This window comes from Malania oleifera, chromosome 6 (assembly GCF_029873635.1).
Source record: "Malania oleifera isolate guangnan ecotype guangnan chromosome 6, ASM2987363v1, whole genome shotgun sequence".
Taxonomy (NCBI): Eukaryota; Viridiplantae; Streptophyta; class Magnoliopsida; order Santalales; family Ximeniaceae; genus Malania; species Malania oleifera.
In genome coordinates, this window is record NC_080422.1 from 82,865,626 (window position 1) to 82,891,047 (window position 25,422).

General features: G+C 33.9%; 1 protein-coding gene across 1 annotated transcript in view; it reads left to right on the forward strand.

Annotated features, from left to right (window-relative positions):
* The window catches only part of LOC131157383 (uncharacterized), a 51,136-nt gene extending 28,845 nt beyond the window's left edge, over positions 1–22,291 (forward strand). Inside the window, exons 3-8 of the mRNA XM_058111490.1 lie at positions 2,858–2,981; positions 8,237–8,583; positions 8,701–10,477; positions 17,096–17,349; positions 20,210–20,301; positions 21,989–22,291. Of these exons, the coding sequence (XP_057967473.1) occupies positions 2,858–2,981; positions 8,237–8,583; positions 8,701–10,477; positions 17,096–17,349; positions 20,210–20,281 (2,574 nt within the window). The 3' untranslated portion in view covers positions 20,282–20,301; positions 21,989–22,291. The remainder of the gene's footprint in view (positions 1–2,857; positions 2,982–8,236; positions 8,584–8,700; positions 10,478–17,095; positions 17,350–20,209; positions 20,302–21,988) is intronic.
* The last annotated feature ends 3,131 nt before the right edge of the window (positions 22,292–25,422 follow it).

Sequence of the window (25,422 nt, forward strand, 5' to 3'; positions counted from 1 at the left end):
TTGTTGATGGGGTCTGCTGGATCGAATCGTGGATGTAAGCGTCTACTTACAATGTAGAATAAATTAAAAATTTATGTATTTGGAATTTTATGAATACTTTCAATAAAATAAGCCTAAAATCTTGGAAGTTTAAGAAACTAAAACAAATTTGAGGAATGTAGCTTGGTAGCTAGCACCTAGCAGGTTTTACCTTCAACAATATTGATCCTTAAAAAGGTCTGAACAGGCTAAATTGCTAAGTGCTCCGCAAAGGGCAGACTGTCGCGAGCTTGTTTATTCTATAATTTTAATTACAAAGAAAAGCAAAAAGAATGAAGAGAAAAGGAAGAAGAAATTGTTAATCTTAATTCAATGAACTGATGTAAACTTCTTAGATTTTGTGGTTTTGTCATTAGGTCATAAGAAGAAGAGGAAGAAGGAGAAGAGGAAAGAGAGGAGGATGAGGAAGAAAAGAAGAAAAAGATAAGCTTTTTTTTGAAGGAAGAAGAACTTTTGTTAATCGAAAAGAAAACTAGAAGAAAAAGAATGCTATATGCTCTCTGCTTTGGGAAAAAAGATAAGTCTTGGGCTTGTTAGTAAGAGAAAAGAAGAGGAAGAAAGTGAAAAGCTACAAAGATAATGTATAACTGCCACAAGCTTGCACTTTAAGCTCGTAATTTGATTGTACAAGTCCATATTTGTTGAACTCTTTGCTGATCTCAAAGTTCTCATTCTTTGCTGTTGATGGAAGGAGGAAGAGTCCTAGCCTTGCCTACAAGAACTCTTAAGCCCTTAGAGAGCTTTTTTCGATTTCTAAGGAAGAAGCTTTCAAGAGATGCTTAGCTGCCCTCTTGACTTGGGATGAACAAATTGCAAGACATACTAGTTATTTTGCCCAATTTTTGATGCATTTGGGCCATCTAGACCAAATTTTGTGTCTATTGCAAAAGCAAAGTGTTTGGGCCCGTAAAAAATATAGAATGGACCTTTTCCTTTGAAATCATAAACAAGTAAAATACATATTTCATTGCACAAGTAGGATCGGTAGGATCCCAAGTAGAGTCGGAAGTAGGATTGCAATCCTAAGATCCTAAGGATCCATATAGGATCCTACTGGGATTCTAATTGATTAAGATTCTTGTTAAGATTTGAATTGATTAGGTAAGTCTGAATCATAGGATCAGAAGATTCAGATCGGGATTTTGATAACTATGATTATATTTACTAAAAGTTTTTGCATGGTGTTAGGAAAGTGCTCCTCCACTAGACCATGAAATGATCCAATTTGAATATGATAGGCGACTCCTTGAAATTGGACTAGATAGAATGCCCTCTCGATGGAGGCAAGTTCGTAAGTGCTTTCTCATTCACTTAGTCTTTGGATTCCTTTATTTGAACAGTCTCCTTCCTCATCCTTTTCTTTGAAAAGGTAAAAGGATAGGGTTGGGATTACCTCCTCAGAACCAAGGACATTCCTAGGGTCCTTTAGCCAATAACAATTTCTTCCCAAAGCTGTTTCTTGCTCCCCTTTTTTCTGGGCCCATAGTTTTCTTGTCCAAGTGCACATAACTATAGAAGATGATGCACTATTCTCGCCTTGTTTCTGCACAAGAAACATATGTAACCAGTAGTATTGAGCTGAGGAATAGGAAACAAATGGAGATTTTGTGGAAATATGAAAATAGATGTTTCAAAAAGTACAACTATGAGTAAAAATGGGATTGCAACAAGAAGTAAGGGAAATTAGCAAACTTTAACAATGGGGACTTCAAGCCAAAGGTCCCATTTCCTTTGATTGATTTCTAGTTGGTTGCCTTAAACTATTGATTGAGTGTTGTAGAAGAAAGTCTTACGAGGCTATGACTTTATCTAATAGAGCCAAGCACCATTCATAACCTATTGAACTTCATTCCTTCTAACCCTTGAGCTTCCTAAACTACATAGTGATTGAGAAATTGCCCTTTTATCACGTAGAGGCAAGCTTCTGCCTTCATTCTACCTGGTCAAAAGAGCACTTGAAAAATGTCTTCTTTTGCAGTTTCTTGAGCATCAAGAAATTGTTCCCACGAGCTTCCCAAGAAAATAAGCTACCTTTTTGGGACCATTAACTTCCATATGGCCATCCAAATTCCAAAAAAAAGAACAACCTTGTTTCTTCTTCATGATTTCCTTCATCCATGGTTCCGAAGAATGACTTTGTCAAAATAGTTGTTTTTTTGTGTTTTAACTTTCGTCCCACCTTCCTAACGTCTTGTTCAACAATCAAAGAAATTATAGCAATGTTTTCAATGGTTTAGTTGAGGCTTGCCTTGAGGCACAGTCTAAAATGCCAAATTCCAAAAAAGGCCAATGCATGATACTCTGATGCTTATCATTCATACAAAAGGGCACACCTTTTGTGTCTATGAGATGAGGCTTGCACATTTTGGATGTGAATCTTAAAGTAGATTTAGGTAGAAAAATTTTGAACCATGTGTTCATATGAATGGGATGTCATAATATTAGTTGATATGTAAAACTCTTGAACCTCAACCTTCCCAAAATACTCAAGGGTTGCATCTTAAGTCATGCAATGATTTGACCTTTGTAATCTTATCACTCTTAGCTTGGTTTACTTAATGAGTCGAAGTTAATATTTTACATTGGCCAACGTGTAGTTTACAAAATTATATTTATTTTTCAATTTTACTTGTAATTTTCTCAAAATTTTCTTTATTATGTAATCACATATTTTATCTGAAAAATGAAGTTTCAAATGGCTTACCTGTTGAAATATATTGCTCATATTCAACAAAGCTGCTTAATGATTTGCAATTTTTTTCATATAATTTGATGGCTGGTGTCTGAAGATCTTTGTTCTTTTTGTAATCTTTCGCAGGTTACTAGTTCTTTGGCTTGTGCTTTGAGAGGTTGGATGAATGTCGATGTTGATAAAATTGCTTGTGAATCATGTGGTGCTTACCTTAGTTTTGTTTTGCTGCCAACTTGGACACCTGCTGAAGGTGAGTGCTTATGATATAAATGCTTATTTATTTATTTGGACAAGACATACCTTTTTATTTCCTTTTAAAATTTCAAAATAATGGTGATACTAATATGGCTTAGAATTTTAGAGTTAAGAACTTCATTGCAAATGGTTGTCTAAACTAGTGTCTAGGAAGAGTTTTAGGTTTTGAGGGAATTGATAATGTAGAAAATGACCTACTTTTGTTATGATTCTAGTACAACGAGGAGCTAGAATAGAGAGAAGATGATTTTTGTGATCAAAGGGATCTTTTCAAGAAATAGAAAAAGAATGATTGTGTGTGTTCACCATATATAAAGATGGTTGAGTTGGTCCACATTATACTTGAGAGTTGAGAATTTGAGATACATAGAAATTGAAAGACCCTTGATGATTTGTCACACAGGCTATAGTCAGGCATAGATTCATACACACTCGTAATTTACTTGTTTCTTGTCCAAGGTATCCTAATTGCTTTGGATTTAGATTTTTATCACCAAAGGGATTTTTCAAGAAATAGAAAGAGAACAATTGTGTGTGTTGTGTTCACTATTATAAAGATGTTCGAGTTGGTCCACACTATACTTGAGAGTTGAGAACTTGAGATGCATAGAAATTGAAAAACCCTTGATAATTTGTCACACAAGCAATAGACATGCATATATTCATATGCACTTGTAGTTTACTTGTTTCCTGTTCAAGGTTACCTAATAGATTTTTCTCATCTAAGGGATATTTTCAAGAAATAGAAAGAGAATGATTTTGTGTGTTTTCTCTATATATTAAGATGGTTGGGTTGGACAACACTATGCTTGAGAGTCGAGAACTTGAGATACATAGAAATTGAAAAACCCTTGATAATTTGTCACACATGCAATATACATGCATAGATTCATACAGACTTGAAGTTTACTTGTTCCCTGTCCTAGGTTACCTAATTGATTTTGGATTTGGATTTAAGGTTACTTTTATGGAACACAATCAGATGTTTTTGGTTCAAAAAAGTTATTTTTTAGCCTCCAGTAAATAGGCCTTCTTGTTGGAAATGATTTTTTCCTACCATTCTGACTTATGAGATTATGGTCCTCCACCAACTTGATCGTCATTTAAATAGATGTTACATGATTGATGATGTTGTATTTGTTCTCGTTAAAGCATTTTTGCTGTTTGAAATCCTCATATACTCGCAGGCTTACTCCTGATCTCTCTCTCTCTCTCTCTCTCTGTGTCACATAAATCAAAAGAAAAAAATCTGTACGGTGTTGGATAAATAATGCAAGTGCAATACAAACACACACATGTATATATATATATTTTCTTATATGTTTTCTTTGTGTGTGTGTGTGTGTGTGTTTTTTTTTTTTTTTTTGCCTTTTATTAGGCAATATAAAGATTTTTCATAGTTTTGTTATTCTAAAATTTTGTCTTATGCTATTAATTTTTTACTTTTATGTAGATATGTTATCTATAACTTGAGGGCCTTGAGAACAATCTTGACAAGAAAAGATGGTGTTCAATTGCTAAAAAACTGATGTTCATGGTGTTCACCACATCAAGAATTATCGACGTTGACCCTTTTTCCCCTTCAAACAGAAGGGGGTAAAAAGGAGGAAGAAGAGGAAAATTACATTCTTCAGTAAAAGATTGCTTTGTTCTCTTGTATTGGCTTGACCCACAAGCCGCATGTTTAGTTATAGTTTCTCATGGAGTCTTACTGAACTATGCCTACTAATTCAGGCTGGCTGCTTACAATTTGACATTTTACAGCGAGCACAAAATGCTTCAGCAATGCCTTGGTTGCCTTTCTAAATAAGTTGTTTCTAATGATGGAAATTTCTACTCATTTTATTATGCATGCTATGTGTGTAGAGCTGGTCCCAAGTCCGAGTAAAGGAGGTGGGTTGCGTTAGGAAGCTGACAGCTTGTGTAAAACTTCTTAGGTCACTATGTTATGAATCCTTACCAATTATTTGATGAGGTGTCCTCTATGAGCGACAAGTTGCACTTATATCAACCGGGTGTAATGAAAAGTGGGTGAGGGGGTCATCGCCCTTAAGCAATTCACCATGTTGGCGCTTGGATACGGTGTTAAATATGTGACGGTTTCCACATCATTCTGGATGTGGGTGGGTAAAGAAGTTAGTTCAAGAAATTTGGATTAGATTAGCAACTTAGAATATAGGGACTTTTATAGATAAAAGCATGGAAATTGTGGATACAGTGATTACAACAAAAATTAATCTAATTTGCCTTCAAGAAGCTAAGTTGGGGTGGGGGGGGGGGGGGGGGGGGGGGGGGAGGAGAAACCAAGAAAAATTTAAAAATCAGGATTCAAACCTTGATACATTGGAAAAGAAAAAACGTGAGAATGGGTTAGGAATTATTGTTAACAAAAACTTAAAAAATAGCGTTGTAAATGTCAAAAGAGTAAGGGATAGAATTATAAAAATCTAGATGGTCTTAGGCCAAGAGATAATGAATGTCATTAGTGCTTATGCTCCTTAAGTAGGCTTAACAGAAAACCTTTAAATACAATTTTGGGAAGATATGGATAGTATTATACAAGGGATATCAGGGACTGAAAAAATATTTATAGGAGTAGATTTAAATGGACACATTGGAAGGGATAATAAAGGTTATGAGAGGACACATGGAGCATATGGATACATACACGAAAATGAATTTGGGGAGATGATCTTAGGCTTCACCATGTAATATGATTTTATTGCAATGAATACTTGCTTTAAGAATAGAGAACACTTAGTAACCTTCAAAAGTGGTTAAAATAAAAGTCACTTGGATTTTTTCTTTACTAGGAGGGTAGATCATTTATCGTGTAAGGATTTTAAAGTTATCCCTAGTGAAAGCTGCTTAACCACACAACATATAGTTTTAGTGTTAGATATATATGTATTAAAAAATAGAAAAGAAAGGATAAAATAAATCAGTGCAAGAGAACTAGCTGGTAGAACCTAAAAGGAGAGAATATAATAAAATTTAACGATAAAATGACCAAAGATGAGGATTGGACTATAGAGGATGGTGTAAACACAAACACTCTTTGGAGAAGGATAGCTAGCTCTATTAAAAAGGTGGTTGAAGAGATTTTAGGTGAGTCGAGAGAAAGATTCTCGAATAGAAAAGAAAGCTAGTGGTAGGATCAAGATGTCCAAAAAGAATTTAGTGTAAAACATGACAAAAATGTAGGATCATGGGAAACTTTGAAAAATTTAAAATAGGTGAGAAAAGATGCAAAGAAGGCCGCTAGTGAAGCTAAACATAGATTATTTAATAATTATTATGCTAGATTAGATAGAATAGAAGGGGAAAGAGACATAGTTAAACTTGCTAGAGTTAGAGAAAGGAAGAGTAAAGACTTGCGTAAATGTAAAATGTATAAAAAGTGAGGATGATATTGTCTTACTTAAGGAAGAAGATATAAAATAAAGATGGTGAAATTACTTTAGTAAGCTATTTAATGAAAACCAAGTGGAAGACTTAACCTTATAATTGACAAATAAGGAAAAGACTAAAAATATGAGATTTGTTTGTAAAATTAGAGTTAAAGAAGTTAAGTTTGCACTAAAAATGGGAAAAGCTATAGGACTAGATAACATCCCAATTGAAGTTTGGAAATGCATAGGTGATAATGGAATTATATGGTTAACTAAGTTATCTAACACAATTATAAAAACTAAGAAAATTCCAGAGAGATGGAGGAAAAACATTTTAATACCTATATACAAAAATAAAGGGGTTATTCAAAATTGTAATAACTATTGTGGAATTAAACTTGTGAGTCATACTATGAAACTGTGGGAAAGGGTAGTTGAACAAAGATTAATGTTAGAAATAAAGGTTTTAGAAAATCAATTTGGTTTTATGACATGGAGATCCACCACATAAGCTATATATCATTTAAGAAGATTAATGGAGAAGTTTAGGAAAAAGAAGAGGGAATTGCATATGGTATTTATCGACTTAGAGAAAGCATATGACAAGGTACTTAGGGAAGTTCTATGGTGGGTTTTAGAAAAAAAATGTGTATGTAGTAGTACACAAATGTCATTAAGGATATGTATAATGGAGTAATGACTAGTGTTAGGACTATAGTTGTAGCGACTAGAGAATTTCCAATCACAATAAGTGTGCATCAAGTATATGCTCAGAACCCTTATCATTTTGCTTTAGTGATAGATGAATTGACTGTGAGTATCCAAAATGAGGTTCCATGGTGTATGTTGTTTGTAGATGATGTTGTCTTGATTGATGAAACTAGGGTTGGAGTGGAATCTAAAATTAGAATTACGGAGAGAAGCTTTAGAATCTAGAATTTTTAGGGTAAGTAGAAATAAGGCAGAATATGTGAAATGTAATTTCAGTCATAGTAGGAGGAATATTGGAGACAAAATTAAACTTGATGATGAAGAAATCAATATCACTGGTAGATTTCGATATCTTGGATCTATTATGCGAGCTAAAGGAGAAATTGAAGAATGTATTGAGCTAAAGCTGGTTGGGTAAAATAGAGAAATGCTTTTATTGTGCTTTGTGATCGTAGAATGCCTTTAAAATTAAAAGGGAAGTTTTATAGGACGACTGTAAGGCCAGCTATGCTATATGGATCAGAATGTTGGGTGACCAAGAAACAACATATCCAAAATGTAAAAGTTGCCAAGATGAGAATGCTAAGATGGATGAGTAGTATTACGTTAAAAGATAATTTAAAAGAAGAACATATTTGCAGTAAGTTAGTTGTAGCTCTTGCCAAAGATAAGATAAGGGAGGGACGACTCAGATGGTTTGAGCACTTGCAATGTAGGTCACATAGTGCACCAGTTAGGAAGAGAGAGTGAGTTACTGTGAGGGGCATTAGCAGGGATAGGGATAGACCTAAGATGACTTGGAATGAGATAGTGAATAAGGATTTAATAGCCCTGAATTTTTCGAAGGAAATTATCCATGATTGCATAAATTGGTGGAAAAGGATTCATGTAGTCGACCCCACCTAGTGGGACTTGAGGCTTGGTTTATTATTGTTGTTGTTGTATGCTATGTGTATTGAGACAAAATCAATAGTTTGCTAAATTGTTCACATTTCTTTCTCGTAATTTGAAGCTACACTTTTTGATACAATTTTTGCGCATGTTCCCTTCCAATTTTTTGTGATTTAAATTTACATGGTATTTCTTTTTCACAATTACATTAGCTTGCCTGTTGCTGATACTAATCTCTTTATCTTCTTGGATGAAGTTGAACATGCTGGTGAAGCCTTTTCCAATCAGCTAGATGCCGGGCACAAAATGGCCTGTCCTTGGAGAGGGAATAGTTGCCCGGAAAGCTTGGTGCAGTTCCCTCCTACTCCTCAGTCTGCCCTTGTGGGGGGTTACAAAGATAGATGTGATGGGCTTTTGCAGTTCCAATCTCTTCCTATTGTAGCTGCATCTGCAGTTGAGCATATGCATGTTTCTCGGGGTGTGCAGCTTGAGCGCTTTCTTTCCCAACCACCAAACTTTACAGCAGGCGAGATAGATTTTAAGACAGAGAGTACACAAGAGCTTGAAAACTCACGAGACAGTGCTATTTGCTTATACTCTCGTGTAAGATATTTGTATGCTTGTTTTCCTGCTGGTTATTTGCTTATTAGTTCATTGTTTGTTACTAAAATATATCCTTGTGTTTTTTTTATATTCTTCCATTTCATATGTCTTTGGCAGGCTCAGAAGTTAATAAGCTTGTGTGGATGGGAACCAAGGTGGCTCCCCAATGTTCAAGACTGCGAAGAACATTCTGCTCAATCTGCAAGAAATGGATGTTCCTTTGGTCCTACCCGTATGCAGGGTCATACTTTCCAGGATCCTGGACCAAGCAAGAACGGGTTCTCTGCTTCAGCCAAAAAAGACGCTGGAAAGAATAAATTATTGGTTGTGGAGTCTAGATATGAATCTAGGTCACCTTTGTTGGATTGTGGCCTTTGTGGTGCTACTGTTAGAATATGGGACTTTCTCACTGTTCCTCGGCCTGCTCCTTTTACGCCTTCCAACCTTGATATTCCTGATGCTGGCAAAAAGATGGCATTGACTCGTGGGGCTAGTGCAGCTAGTGGAATAAATGGTTGGGCTGATGACATTGATAAAGAGCAGACTGAAGACCGTGATGAAGTTGCAACAACAAATGAGAGAATATTTTTGCCACATGCAGATGTAGATTTAAACCTAACAATGGCTGGGGGTTCATCTTATACTCAGTTGGGTAGAACTGGGATGTCTGGCAGTGTTCGGGAGGCAAGTATTGGAAGGGATCTGATGATTGGGCAACCTGCAGGCAGTGAGGTTGGTGATCGTGCAGCTTCGTATGAATCACGAGGCCCTAGTTCTCGCAAAAGGAGCTTGGAAAAGGGTGGCAGCTCAGATGAGAGGTTTCACTTAAGGATGCAACAGGCTGATAGTTTTGAAGGAACTGTTATTGATCGTGATAATGATGAAGTCACAGATGAAAGGCAATATTCTGCTGGACCTTCAAAACGTGCCCGGGACCTGGATATGTTTGATACGTATTGTTCATCATATCAGAAAGAGCCATTTGGTGCAGGTCCTAGCCATTCGAAGGGTCTTGAAATTTATGCAGATGCCAACAGAGTTTCGTCATATAGGCAAGAAAATGATCAGTATGTAGGAGCTGCATTCACCAGAGATTCAGCACGGGCATCATCTGTTATTGCAATGGATACGGTCTGTCATGGTGCTGATGACGACTCTATGGAAAGTGTTGAAAATTATCCTGGAGATGTTGATGACATTCATTTTCCTTCTTCTAGCATATATGGCAATCTGGACATGAATGATACATCAGAGTTGAATTATAGTAACCAAGCACAGCAGAGCATCTGTTTTCAACCAAGTGCTGAAGTAGCTCCTGGAGAGATGGGAGTGAGCAGTACAAATGATGGTGAAGAAATCTTCAATGCAGAAACTGCAACTCCTCATCCAAGGGATGGGTTTAGTTTTGGAATCAGTGGAGGGAGTGTTGGAATGTGTGCTAGTCATGAAGCTGAAATTCATGGGAATGATGCTTCTGTCCATAGAGCGGACAGTGTTGTTGGTGATGTGGAACCAAGAATTGAAGATGCTGAAAATCAGGGTCTGACTGGTGAATCAGCCCCTGATCCTGGACTAATGGATGAGATAGTACCTGAGGAAATAGTTAGGGCAGATGCTCGCGGTGATAGCCAGGAGATGTCTCAATCTGTAGGTAGGGCTGATAGTGGCTCAAAAATTGATGGTTCCACGAAGGCTGAATCTCTTGAAAGTGGCGAGAAGATAAGTCAAAGCCACAAGATAGTACAAGGGACTGGTGACCATCCTTCCCTTTCATGCAATGCTATTGTATACTCTGGTTATGCAACATCCAAAGAGGTTACTGGGGCTGGAAAAGCATCATCCGTGAAACATAGTGCATGCTTGGAGTCTGAGTATGTCGTTGCATATGGGATAGGTAAATCTGAACATTTCATTTATATCTTTCAAATCTTTCAGATATTTTCTATTTGCATCCCCTAAAACCTTTATATGTAGAATGGCGTGAGAAGTATTTGGGTAAGCATGTGGTGACTGGTGACTGATGCTATTAGCCTCATTATTTATTTACTCATCTTTTCAATTTTCTACCCTTATGGTAAGGGAAAGGCAGTTAAGATGGTTTTGGCGTTTGCAACATAGGCCAAAAGACGTACCAGTGAGAAGGGGTGAGTTTGTTGTTGTTAGTAGTATTAAGAGGGGGAGGGGTAGACCTAGAATAGCTTGTTCCGAGACAGTAAGGATTTAGTAGCACTATTAACTTTTGGAGGATATTGCCCTAGATTGTGCAGAGAGGAAAAAGGATTCACGTCGCTGACTGCGCTCGGCGGAATCTAAGGTTTCGTGATGGTGGTGGTTTGTTGTATGACCTCTTAGCAGACATATTATATCTGAATTAGAAATGTCTCTGATTATTTGTTTCAAATTTTATGTATATTTGACCATTATGACCTCTTGATTGGGCAAAAGGCCTTTATTCTTTTTATGAATTTGCTTTTTTGTAAGTAGGTAGATATAAAAATCAGTATAGTTTGGCTTCTTCTGGTTAAATTATTCTTCATTTTTAGTTCCTCTGTTTTCTTCTTTTTTTTGTTTTTTGGGGGGGGGGGGGGGTGTTGGGACATAGGATTAAGATATGACAGTGATGAACAGTGCTTAAGTGGGTTTTTAGGTTACATCTAGGTCATGGTAACATCTAGTTCCCTAGGAATAAGATGAACTAAAATGAGAATATAAGAATAATTGTATTAGGATGTAATAATTTAGAAAGAAGTCACTGTTGCAAATACTTATGTTTATTCACAACATGGAATGTTTATGGTAAAATTTGGGAACAGTTATTCCTTGTCTATTTTTCTTTTTATTGATTCATAAAAATTTTACGTTGTCATTTGCAGTATGACAAACAGTTTTTGTGCAAACAATCAAATTCTTCTATTTTTTTTTTTTTTTGGGGTAAAAATTACTTATTTGGAAAAGTATTGAGAAAAACCATAGAATTAGGAAAGTGCTGAAAGTCACAAGTATTGTGGTTGTCAGGTTGTGTATACAAAAGTGCTGATTATAAGCACTATTTGGATACTCACTTTTTTATTTTATGTATTGTGTGAATAGATATTATTATGTGAATAATATTATTATTTCAACAAAAAATTAATATATTATAATACATAAATGTAATATAATTATTAAATTATGTTAACATTTTTAATTATAAATTTTAATTTTTTAAATTAAAAAATTAATTTATATTTTGTTAATTACATTTTTAATTGACATGTTTAATTAACAAAGTAATTGGCATTTTCAGTAACATTTTTACTCTACAAATTTAATTAAAATTTTAAATACATTATGGTTATTGAATTGTGTAACAATTCAATTAATATTTTTAAGTAATAATTTAAATATTTTCTAAGTAAAAAATTAATTAATATCCTACCCTTAACCCCTTAACTCCTCCTTATAGGTGCTCTACTAGTTCTGTGTCTCAAATGCTCAAACCATCTAAGTTGTCTCTTTCTTATCTTGCCTTCAATCGGTTCTATGGCTAAATTATTGCGTATATGCTCATTTGTACTTTATCTTTTAATGTTATACCACTCATCTACCTTAACATTTGCATTTTAGCAACTTTTACTTTTTGTACCTATTGTTTCTTAGTTGTCCAACATTCTGAACTATAAAACATAGCTGGCCTTGTAGATGCTTTACAAAACTTTCCTTTTAATTTTAAGGGCATTCTACGGTCATACAACACCCCTGGTGCACTCCTCCATTTTACCATTTGTTTTAATTCTATGTACTACATCTTCTTTAATTTCCTTTTCCGCTTGCATAATAGATCCTAGATATCTAAATCTATTTGTGCAATTAATCTCTTGATTATCAAGTTTAACCTTCTCTCTGCTACTACTCTTTACATGATTGAAATTATATTTCATATATTTTGTCTTATTCCTACTTATTCCAAACCCTTTAGACTCTAATGTGCGGCTCTTCAAAATTCTAACTTAGATTCTATTATGCTTTTACTATCATCAATCAACACGATATCATTTGCAAATAACATACACCAAGGGATCTCATTTTGAATATTCCTAGTAAGTTCATCAATCACTCAAGTAAAAAAAATAAGGACTGAAAGCAGACACTTGACGTACACCTATTGTGATTGGAAAATCTCTAGATTCCCCTTCTATAATCGTAATGCTAGTCACTACTCTATCATACATATCCTTAATGACCTTAATATATCTACTCCAAACTCCCTTCTTTTCTAAGACTCACCAAAAAACTTCCCTAGATACTTTATCTTAAGTTTTCTCTAGGTCAATAAAAACCATATGTAAGTCCCTTTTCTTTTCCCTAAACTTTTTCATTAAGCTTCTTAAAAGATAAATAGCTTCTGTTGTTGATCTTCTAGGCATAATACTAAATTGATTTTCTGAAATTCTTGTTTCTAGTCTTATTCTATGTTCAATTACCCTTTCCCATAATCTCATTGTATGACTCGTAATCTTAATTCTACGATAGTTATTATAGTTTTGAATATCGCCTTTGTTTTTGTATAAAGGTATTAATGTACTTTTCCTCCATTTTTTTGGCATTTTCTTGGTTTTTATAATAATTTTGAATAAATTAGTTAATCAAATATTTTCTTTATCTCTTAAATATTTCCAAACTTCAATTGGTATTTTATCTAGTCTTATAGATTTCCTGCTTTTCATCTTTTTTAATGTTATCTTAACTTCAAGAACTTAAATTTTTGCGAATAAGTATACTATTTTTAGTTTTCTCCCCAATTGTCACTACTAAGTTCAATCGTTCATTTTGAGATTTCATTCAACAAATTATCAAAGTATCTTCGTCAATTCTCTTTCATGTCTTCTTCTCTAGTTAAGACATTACCATTCTCGTCCTTTATACATTTTACATCACCTAAATCTTTGCATTTTCTTTCTCTAACTCTAACAAGTTTATAAATATTTTTTTCTCCTTCTTTTGTATCTAGTCTAGTATATAAGCATAATAAGTTCTATGTTTAGCTTCACTAATAGTTTATTTTTTTCATCTCTTTATATTTTTCAAGATTTTCTCTTTTTCTACAATTTTTCATATTTTATACCAATTTCTTTTTTGTCTTAACGGGTTTTTGGACTTTTTGATCCCATCACCAACTTTCTTTATTACCTGAGTATCTTTCTTTGGACTCACTTAAAACCTCTTTGCTATCCTTACGATAGAATTAACCATTTTATTTCAAACAGTATTTGCACCTACCTTATCCCCTACAATCCAATCACAGTCTTTAATCATTTTATCTTCGAATTTTACTATATTATCTCCCTTCAAGCTCCGCCATCTAATCCTTTTGTGTTGATTTATAGTACCGTTTTTCTTCCATGTTTTAATATGTATATCTAATACTAGGACTTTGTGTTGTGTAGCCAAACTTTCACCTGAGATAACTTTATAATCCTTACAAGATAGACGATCTCCGCTCTTAGTTAAGAAGAAATCTATGACTTTTATTATATCTACTCTTGAAAGTTATTAAGTGTTCTTCTCATTTTATAAAGCAAGCGTTCAAAAAACCAAATCATAAGACATGGTAAAATCTAAGATTGTATCACGGACCTCATTTTTATCTCCATATCGATGGCCTCCATGTATCCACCCATAGCCTATATTATCCTTTCCAATGTATCCATTCAAATAAGCTCCTATGAATGTCTTTTCAGGCGTTGGTATCTCTTGTAAAACTATCCATATCTTCCCAAAATTGCCTTTTAAGATTTTCTTCTAAGCCTATTTGGAGAGCATACACACTAATGATGTTCACTGTTTCCAGGCCTAGGGTTATCTTGATTTTGATGATCCTATCCCCTATTCTTTTAACATCTACTGCATTATCTTTTAGGTCCTTGTCTACAATAATTTCGAGCTCATTTTTATGTTTCTCTTTTCAGTGTACCAAAGTTTAAATCTTGATTTTTTAAATTTCACTAGCTCTCTCCCACCCATTTCATCTCTTGAAGGCAGATTAAGTTTAATTTCCTAAACATTATTTCCACTATTTCCATACTTTTGCCTGTAAGAGTTCCTATATTCCAAGTTAATCTAATCTTAGTTTCTTGTTCTAACTTTTTAACCCCTCACTTCTATACTGGCCTAGTCTATTCCCTTGAATTAAGTGAATTTGGTAAGAATTCATGATAATAAGATTTGACAAAGTTTTACGTTGGCTAACAACTACATAACACAACTATTAAAAAAAAAATAGTTATAAAAAAAGAAATACAAGAGAGGAGAAGATCTCACTGGTGGTTGAAACTAAAAGGTAATGACACCAATTGAAAATACTGTAATAAGTACCCTTTGGAGCCAAAAATTTGATGCTGTTAACAAAAAATCAAAGAATATTGAAGCGACGAGAAATTGCAGGAATTCTTCAATTTTTAGTATTTTCTAATTAACAAATTAATTTGTTACCCTTTTGATATCATCTAATTAACTTATTAATTAAAATTTAAATATTATCTAATTGAAAAATTAATTAAATATTTTTAAGTAGAATTTATAATTAATATGAATATCTTTAATTTACATTTTAAGTATTTTCTAATTAAAAAATTAATTAATATTTATGTTAATTTAACACTTTTTAATTATCATTTTTAACATCTTATTATTGATATGCGTTTATAATATCTTTAGTTTAATAATATATTTTTACAATTTGTCATTAATTATTAATTAATAAATAAATATGATGCCGTAAACTGTTTTTAGATGTACAAGTTTGCCACTGTCTATGAACAGTAACTACTTATGAGTAGCTAGAAGTAATCCCTTGTTACTTGTCAAAGAGCACTTATTTTTGCTCAAGAAAAGGAGTTGTGAAAAAGTATTTTTTGCAGTAAGTATTTATCCTAGTGTAAGCCAAACAGTACTTTTTTACACAAGTACTTATTTTAAGTACTTTCTGCAATTAGTACTTATTTTTTAAGTAGTTCTAAATGGGGCCTTTAAATGGAAACTCAAACCAGTGTTATAAAAGGCGTTTTGGGGCCAAAACATATTGAGGCGCATTTCTAAAGGTGCGAGCCCTAAAAGGTGAATGCCTTTTTAGGGTAGGCGCACGCTCAAGAGAAAATGGCACACCTTTGACACCTTGCCAATGAAGGCATACACATAATGAGAACACATTTTTATATTTTCTTATCAGAAATATAGGAGGAAAATGGATTAGGATTTGAAGGGACTTAAATCATTTGTTCTGCAGCAGAATGTGAAGGGTCTGATCTCTCTTGCTTTTTTGACCCAAATTTGTTTTTACCCACTTTCTTTACTCTTTTGATTGATGGTTGCGTGCAGGCAGCTTTGACAAACTCTCTCAGCCTTTTCACTCAGACAAGCTTCTCCAATCGACGATTGCCCTCGACTGTATCTGTTCTCAAAATTTCCTTTGTATTTGATTTTCTTCTTGATGATGTATGTAAGAAGCGCAAAAGAGAGTAGAGGGAAGGGCTGAACTGCTGGAATTTGAGTCATGAGAAATTTATTTGGACCTCTTTGAGTCTCTCAAGTAACATGCTTTATTCTTATTGGCTGGAAGATAACCCATTAGCAATGTTATTTCCTTGGAAAGGCATGTGGCTGTCGCTTTGCCATTTATGGGCAAAGACAGCTGGAGTTATATGAAATTATTAGAATTTTATTTAAATAATTTCATAATTTATTTAATAAAATTTTATATTTATAATACATAAAATTTATTTTATATATTTTAAATAGAAATTAAATTTCCAAAAGGCTTATGTCTCACCTCATCAGAGGTAAATGGCCTCACACTTTTGCTTTTTAAAACATTGACTCGGACAGAGTTCAAAGACAATATTTTAATTTATTTTTTAATTATTATTATTATGATTATTGTTATTATTCTTAAATTTTTTTTTTCTTGGCACTTGGCTTTTGGCACAAAAGATGGCAGTAGAGCATTATGTGTGCTCCTTGCAAAATGATTTTGTTTAGTTAGCTATTAAAAACAGATACTTTATGGTGGATGGTAGTAGTAGGTTGACCATTACAAATTGGCGTCTGCACAGACACGGGAACTCTGTTTACCTTGTTTCTGATCTATTTGGTTCTTCTTTCCATGATTTTTGAACATCTTATCTGTTTGGTGGTGTGGAGGAAGGACTGAACTATGGCAGTTTAGTTCTTGTACAGCATCTCCATTTTTATATAGGCATGATATGCATGTTCTGGTGTGATGTTCTACAGTATTGTTTCTTTGAATTTCCCTCCCCCTTACACTGGTGAACCCAATTTTTTTGCATCTCGTTGTTTTCTCTCTCTCTCTCTCTCTGATGAAGTTGAGTAGCGTGAGAACAGCTGATTTCTGTGGGATGTTTTTTTAAAGAAATTATTATTACTTTTTATATTGATGAAGGTGCGACACATTTTTACTCAAGTCTAGTTTTGTTCATGAGACGTGATGGCAACTGCCTGATTGTTGCATCTACAGGTCCCCCAAAAGGGGAGAGCAATTATGAAGAACCTACAGAATTTGATCCCATAATTTATCACAACAAGTTCTGTCCCTGGGTTAATGGAAACGTTGCTGCTGCGGGCTCTAATAGTTGTGGCTCTGGCACCAGTGCTGATGCAATTGCACTGTGTGGATGGCAGCTGACATTAGATGCATTGGATGCCTTACGATCATTGGGGCATTTGCCAAGCCAAACAGTGCAGTCGGAATCAGCTGCATCTTTGCACAAGGTTAATCAGTCTCAGCTATCATGACATTTTTTTATTTTTATTTTACATAGATATCAACATATTCATTTTAATTGGATTTTAAATGTCAAGACTTACTGCTGTTTACCTGGTTTGTTGCATGAAGTGAATATCTTGTATAATTAGCATATTTTTAATGAAGTTTTCAATTTTGGATTAGGTATTAAGTGAAATGGGTAATTGCAGTGGCACTCGCTTCAGCTAGATAACAAAAATTTGGTGTCTGATTTCTCATTTACTGAGCATAGATTATGCAAGAAATAGGTGTTATTCTGAAGTCATTCACAATTGGTTTTGCACTCACTTTTCTCTGAGGTGATTCAAGTTGGTATTTTTTTCTGCCCTACTTGCTTCTCAGGGTGAAGCTATTAAGTGGATGGTAGCAATTTGACAGCAATGTGAAGCCTATATCCTGCATGAGAAACAATCATAATAAAGTGTATTTTAACTTCACCTCGTCACTCACTTTTTTTTATGACGATGATATGATGCTAGGAAGAAGAGCTAGAGGTTTAATTTGTTTGATTAGTAGGATTTTGCATGCTTTTAATAATATTAAATTCATATACTAATGTTACGATAAAGGTAGCTAGTGTTGATTATAGCATGTGACTATTCAAGCTTTCCTCGAGTGGACTTGTGGGTCTCTCAGGCACAGAATCTCCAGAAAAATAAAGAAATTATTCAAATTCAATCTACCTTTGATTTTACTATATTGTCTTGGTTAAGGACGACGATATTAAAGAAAGATGGTGAAGTTACTTTAGTAAGTTGTTTAACGAAAACCAAATAGAAGACTTAAACTTAGAGTTGTCAAATGAGGAAAAGACTAAAAATATAAGATTTATTCGTAAAATTAGAGTTAACGAAATTAAGTTTGCTCTAAAAAAGATGAAAAATGGGAAAGCTATGGGACTGGATAACATCCCAATTGAAGTTTGGAAATGCTTGGGTGATAATGGAATTATATGGTTAACGTAGGCCTTATAGTGCACCTGTGAGGAAGAGTGATTTAGTTACTGTGGGGGGCAGTAGAAGGAGTAGGGGTAGACCTAAAAAACTTGGGAGGAGATAGTAAGGATTTAATATCCTTGAATCTATCAAAAGAAATGATCCATGATCGCATAAATTGGCGGAAAAGGATTCATATAGCCGACCCCAAGTGGTTTTGTTGTTGTTGTTGTTGTAATGAGACAAAAGCAAGAACATTTTTAGCATAGTTTAGTTTTTATGGGTAACCATTGTTTACTACCTATCAATATTTCCATTTGGTGGCTTATTTTGAGTTATACTCCACTATTTGGAAGGCTAAGATTCCACCTAAAACAAAGGCTTTGACTTGGTTGTGCTTTTACCAATAGCTTGTTGCAAATTAGAAGACCTATAAAGGCTTTCTCTCACTCGATTATGTGTGCTTTGTTACAAGAAGTCTGAGACAACTTCTCACCTTCTTTTGCAATGTGAATTAAAGTAATATGCTTTTTTGGTATTATGGGCAAAAGCTGGATTTGCCCTCACTTGGTGGAAGACCTTTTAGTAATATCCTTCACAGGTTTTGGTAGAAGAAAGAACAGGGCAACTTAATGGAAGTGTGGCTTTTTCTCAGTATTATGGGGTTTATGGATGGAATGTAATACTCGGATATTTTCTTGGAAAAAATTAAATCAGATGTTGGTTTGGGAAAAAATAAGGTATTCGGCCTCTTTGTGGTGCATTGGGTATGGATTTTTTAAAGAGGCAAGTTTTCAGAAGCTGCAAAAAGATTGAAGGAACACGTTAGCTGGATGATTTTTTCTTGGGCATTTTTTAATTTTTTTATTTAGTCTTGGAGAGTCTTAGTCTTGGGAGATTTCTCATTCTCCCTCTTGTAAATTCTCTTTCCATTAAGGATATCTTCTTTTGTTATAAAAAAAAAAAAAAAAAAAAAAGAATTCTGTTGAGCAATTTCATTGTTGTACTTTGTTATGAACCTTTGGTGAGCATAGGTGACAAATCCATCACTAGTGGTGCCTGAAATGGTCTCTAGGGGCCTAACCAAATGAAGTGTTTCATGCAAGTTATACAGGCAACAACTTCCATAGCAGTTATTGAAATATCAATTCCCATTTCAATGCATTTTTCTTTTATGTGGTCATTCTCTTGTCTATTTGCACCCTAACATTTAGTGGCTTCGTTCATGGGCTCTAGTTAAGCAAAACATTTCCTTTGCAGTTCCTTAGGTGGTCAACTTTTAAACTAATATGAATGGATTTTTTTTTTTCCCATTATATTTTCCTTCTCCTTTTCATACAGTTATTATCTTGTGGCTTGACACCTATGATTGCTTGTTACTGAAATTTGACTTTTCCCTGACCCGCCTGCACCCTTCTTTTTTTTCTCTTTCTTTTAGTTCTTACTGCCATAGCCTATAGATTTTCTTTTACAACAAACAGTGTTATATTATAGTTAAAAATAATAGAAAATGACTTTGGTTGATGCTGCTAGGTGATGCAAATTGAAAGAGTGCTGATTTTTAGTTCAATCCACTTATCCACATTATATGTTGCTCATTTATCATTGTGGCTGTGTTAAAATTAAAGCTAAGAAAAAGGCTCTGCTATGCTAGATATATTTATTGAAACTTGTCATTGATATATTTATTATAATTTGTTTGTGACCAAAAGAGGTGATTCAATAGTCTTCTAGATTAACTAGCAACTCGCTGTGCAAATATAGGAATTAGCAGGGACCTTTTTTACCCCAGTGATGGGGATAAAAATGAGGGGTCAGTCTATTCTCTTCATTGATCTTTTGGCAGTTCATGTGTACTTTGTCTTCTAATGCATAGGAATCCTCATGGCAGGTTGATCATCAGACTCCGGGCAGAAAACTTCTGCAACACCATTCTGTGAGCAGAAGCCATGGCCAACATTGAGAATCAATCTCTGACTAAAGGTTGGTAAAGATCATGTTAGCTTTGCATATAATTTCTTGGTTCCCAATGGATCTATATTATATGTGTGTTTTTTCAACTCCTGATTGATGAGAAGAAAGCTGAGCATTGTACCCTTTATGAAACATTAGTGGCTTCCTAGTTGTCTGTTAGTCAATGGATCATTCTTGAATCGCTCTCTTTCAATCCTCGTGCAATTGCACCAACTCTTAGCGGCTGATTTGATGACCACAAAAATTGATGTGAAAAATACACAAATTACATGTGGGTCTGCTGATTGGTTGCAAAACATGCACACAGACACTGTACAATTGAATTGTGTTAGCTTTCTGGCTTCTTATTCTGGTTTTATATCTGCATGAATTTTATTCTGGCTTTGGATGCAATGGTGCATTTTTTATGTCTGCAAATTAGTCTTGCTTTTGAAGGCTTTGCAGTTACTGCATCCACATGTATCACAGATGTTTCAAATGTGCACATTTGTTTTGGTGTTTTGAGGTGAAGCAAACAAGGGGTTTGCATTCAGTAAGTGATTTCCGTACAATTTTTACACCGTTTCTAGAAATTTTGATTTTTTTTTTGTTTTTTATTCATGGTGGGCATCTGACTACATGTTTATCAGTCGCATAAATACTATGCTTCAACCCCAAATTTTATAGCTCTACTTAATCACACATAACCTACTTAAATACACCTATCTGGGAAAAACTTTGGTTCAGATGGTGCCATGCAGGTTGGCATATAAGGTGTATTAGAGTCTTGAGTTGAATCAATACAATGAGATACTCAAATTAGATTCAACTCGATAAGTTTAAGCTTTGAAGCTTGATTCGAACTTGATTAATCGTGAAATTGTTGAACTTGAGCTTGATTATATTAAGTTTGATCTAATTATAAAATAATATTAGATGTATGTACATAAAATATAGGAGGATAAAAGATATTGATTTTTATTGAAGTTTGAGGAAAAGACATGGATCTCTCCTGAGGATCTAGGGATTTCCTTGAAGTTCATGAAAAGACATACCTTCTAGGAGGTTTCAAAAATTTCGTAGACCTCCCTTGAGGTTTTCTATGAAGATGCATACTTCAACTTACAGTCGGAAAATGACCTGCACATGGAGGGATATAAGTGTCCAAAAAATCAAATTTCATGGGAGGTTTAGGAGAATTTTGAAACCTTATGGGAGGTCTGTCTTTTTGCCGAATCTCAGAAGTTTGTAAGATTTTGAAACCTTGGGGACGGGTAGGGAAATGGCTTTATGCCTTTTTGTGAAACCTAATTGAGATCTATGTTTTTTGTCCTAAGATATAATATATACTATTATATATATATATATATAAATAAAATGCTCTATAATCTCAATTGCATTTGTGAGGAGTATTAGAAAATTCAACTTGAGTCAGTGAAGCTACTCCACTAGTTTGTGCTCGACTTCAACTTTAGATTCAAGCTTAGTCAAATTATAGAGTTAGATTCAAGCTTAGTCGAATTATAGAGCGACTCAAGCATGAGTACACCTCACATTAGTAACTTGCACCGTAGGGGTTGGAAACTGAAACGGCATCCAGCCAAGGCCGATAGATAATTCTGCCCAGCAGAACCGATAGTTGTATTATATGGATTTCAGCACTAGTGGAATAGATGTGGTTCGTGTTACCTGTGTCTCTTACGTCAATGTGGTGCAGGAACCGATGCTATGGGTGAATGATGGAAGCTGCTTGGAAACTGGACTCTCGGTTATTGCACTGGAATTCAACTAAAATTTTAAATGCTTAACTTGTTACATACTTGGACTGGTTCTGCTCGTCTGGACCTATTAGTTTTTTTTATTCCTTTTTTTGTCTTTTGAGGGTTTATTTTGGGGTTCATTTTCTAGTCAAATAAGTGATGTAACCAATGGAGGTCTGGCCTTGACTGAATTTTCAAATGTGTTCAGTGAATTATTATTATTTTATTTCATATGGGATCCATTGTTTTCTGGAACTTAATTCATGCTTACCGCTATTAAATATGATGTGTATGTATGTGTTTTCCCTTTTATTTTTCTGCTGTGGGATCCATATAACAAAAGATAGTTTTTTTATTTAATATTTTTTTATGAGTCGTTTCCAAGTCTTGAAAATGTATTATCCCTAGTGTCAATTTCTCTTTGTAAATTTTTAAATTAAAAATTAATCAAATATTTGGAGCAATCTGCTGGTTTTTGGTAGCAAACTAGAAAAAGGAAAGCTAGAGAGGAAGTATAAGATGCTTGCTTGATGTGAGGCTGGCTTGCAAAATTAGAGGCCACTTTTGAAATCCTCTGAATTTAAATTTTCTGTCGTATTTGGTTTTGCAGAATGGTTTATTTCTAAGAATGGAACAATTGTAATGCATCGTCTTCATACATCAAATAAAAATGTAAAAAAGTTCTAGCATGGGAGGTATAACAGTGTAAGTGTGCAATTATGAAGTAGATGAGGTGCGTCTAATAATGAGTTATGAACATTTGCGTTGGACATAATTAAGAAGGAATTACCTAAAATTATAGCATGCGTAATTAACCACTTTCTGTATTGATGTTTTAAGGCAAAAATTGAGAGCATCAAAGAGGGAAATGTGTGTATGTAATGTAATATAAACAAGTAAATCCTGTAAATACTAATTGTAGGTAATTGCAAAAAAAATTTGCATACAAATTGATTTTTAAAAAAAGAAAAAAAGAAAAAACACTTCCATAGCCAGTTTTATCAAAACATATAAAAAATCACTGGCAAGCTAAGCTATTCATTAGTTTTGGACTGTTTCTTCCTTTGATTTTGTCCAAATGTATTTACATTTATATGAACCATTGAACCTCTCCATGCATACATGCAACCAACTTTAGGTCGAATAGGATATGCACGCTTTGTATATGTGGGAGCAGTCAGCAAAGAGGTAGCTAGCTGGGTAGGGTAGGGTAGGGTGGATGAAGGTGAAGGGCAGGCAGGGTTTCCCACTTCATGGGCGAGGATGACCAAGTTAAATTAAAGAACCGCAAGATGGCTACATCCTCTCGGCTACGTATGTATATAAATAACATGGAATATGGGAGCTGGCTTGGCTACTTCCTTCCGGTCATTATGGACTAACTCAAAGCCTTGTCTTTATATATATATATAATTAACACCCCAGTTCATATTATTTCTCCCTACGTCAACATGACGACTGCTCAACAGTACCAGTCCTCATTTTTGTTTACCTAGCTAGCTATATATCTATCTTTGAAAGGTTCTACTTTCAAAACCATTTATCCTTATTTTATATGGCAATATATATATATATATATATATATATATATATATATATATAGGCACACATGTGTGCTCACCCACACACACGTAAAATACATATTCCGATGCCCATTTAATTGTTTTTGTTTTTTTTTTTTTAATTTTATGTGATGCTTACCATCTTGATAATGTAATTAAAGAAACAAGGCTGGATACTTTATCCAAGTTAATTATTCCCTATTTTGAGTAATCAAACCGACAAACCTAACTTGCATAAGAAAAAGTTGAGCCTTCAATAACCACGCTTTGAATTTCTAAATTTAAAATTAACTTTTTGTTATTTCCAATATAATATCTTAGCCCTACCTACGGGCTAGGATTCCATTCATGTAACAATTGCATTTTAACTAGCTGTTTCTTTCATTTTCTTTTTTTTTTTTCCCTTTATTTTTTGATATCCAAACTAAATGAATAATTGAAAGGTGGGATCATTTTGCTAAATCATTTGTATCCCATGAAATACAATCACATGAAAGTTTCATATTAGATGTTTCAAGTACTAAATATTATGGAAGAGATATAAATGATTACAAAATAGGAGATGACTATTGTGCAATTTAGTTTCAATACACTTAAAAAAAAAAAATCATATTTCAGTTTGACTAAAACCTCTATCATTTAAGCAAGTATTTGGCTATTTGCTCCATCAATTTATCTATTACATAAGGCAAAATTTTTTTTTTAAAAAAACTTCCATTTAAATTTCTACACAAAAAACAAACCTCGATTTCATTTAAGTGAATGCATGCAAAAATTGGTGATTACAAGTTTTATATGCATCTTAATGATTATGCTTTTTAATATTTCATTTTTACATCTATAAAGATTTCTTTTAATAATTGACAGCCCTTTCGGAACAATGCTAAAGGATTGATCATTTTGAAGAATCTAATAAATTTTTATTTAAAATTTAAAATAATAATAATTTAAATTTCGTAGCTATGCGTTGTTAAAATTAACTTAAAAAATTTCATGATTTTTTATGCATAATTAATTGAGCTTAGCTCAATTAATTATGCATAATTAAATTTTCAAGGAAGCCGAGCTAGCTTTGACCTTCGGTCCACGCATTAATTAGCACAGTGAACTAGGTTTTGGCTCTACAAAATCAGAAGTCCTAAAAAATATTGCCATTAGCTTTTTATGACATAGGGCATTTGGCATCGGGCTAGGGGACAGCTGGGGCATTTCAATTGGGATATGGGCACCATCTGAATTTTCCATTAATTTTTAGCTGCCCAAACATAGGTTCCCTTTTATACATATAAACTTTTATTTTTCGTCTTTCATGGCTTTACAATTAATGAAGGCAATAAAGGTCTAATTAGGGACTTTTCAAAAATAAAAAGGATAAAAAATTAGGGCACAAGAGTACAACCCAATTACTATTATAGATTGTCCTATCAAATCATGTGCCCTTTGCCGGCTATAGCTCTTGGATCACGTGAACGATCATGATGTTGCCAATCACATTCATTATGATCCGAATAACACAAAAATCATGATACCTACTACACACACACATATATATATATATATATATATATATATATATATATATGTAAATGTCAGATTTTCTTAGATTTTTATACCAAACTCAAATCCCTATTTGGATGTTAACAAACCAAAAAAAAAAAAAAAAAAAAAAAAAAAAGCGCAAAGCGCAAAAACCACGAGGCTTATAAATTCCACATCATTAATATCAACTTGCATACCTACCTAGCTGAACATTTAATAACAAATCCTAAATATATAGTAAAGGTGATTCAAGACTAAATGAGTTAGAATAATACTAAAGAAAAACATAA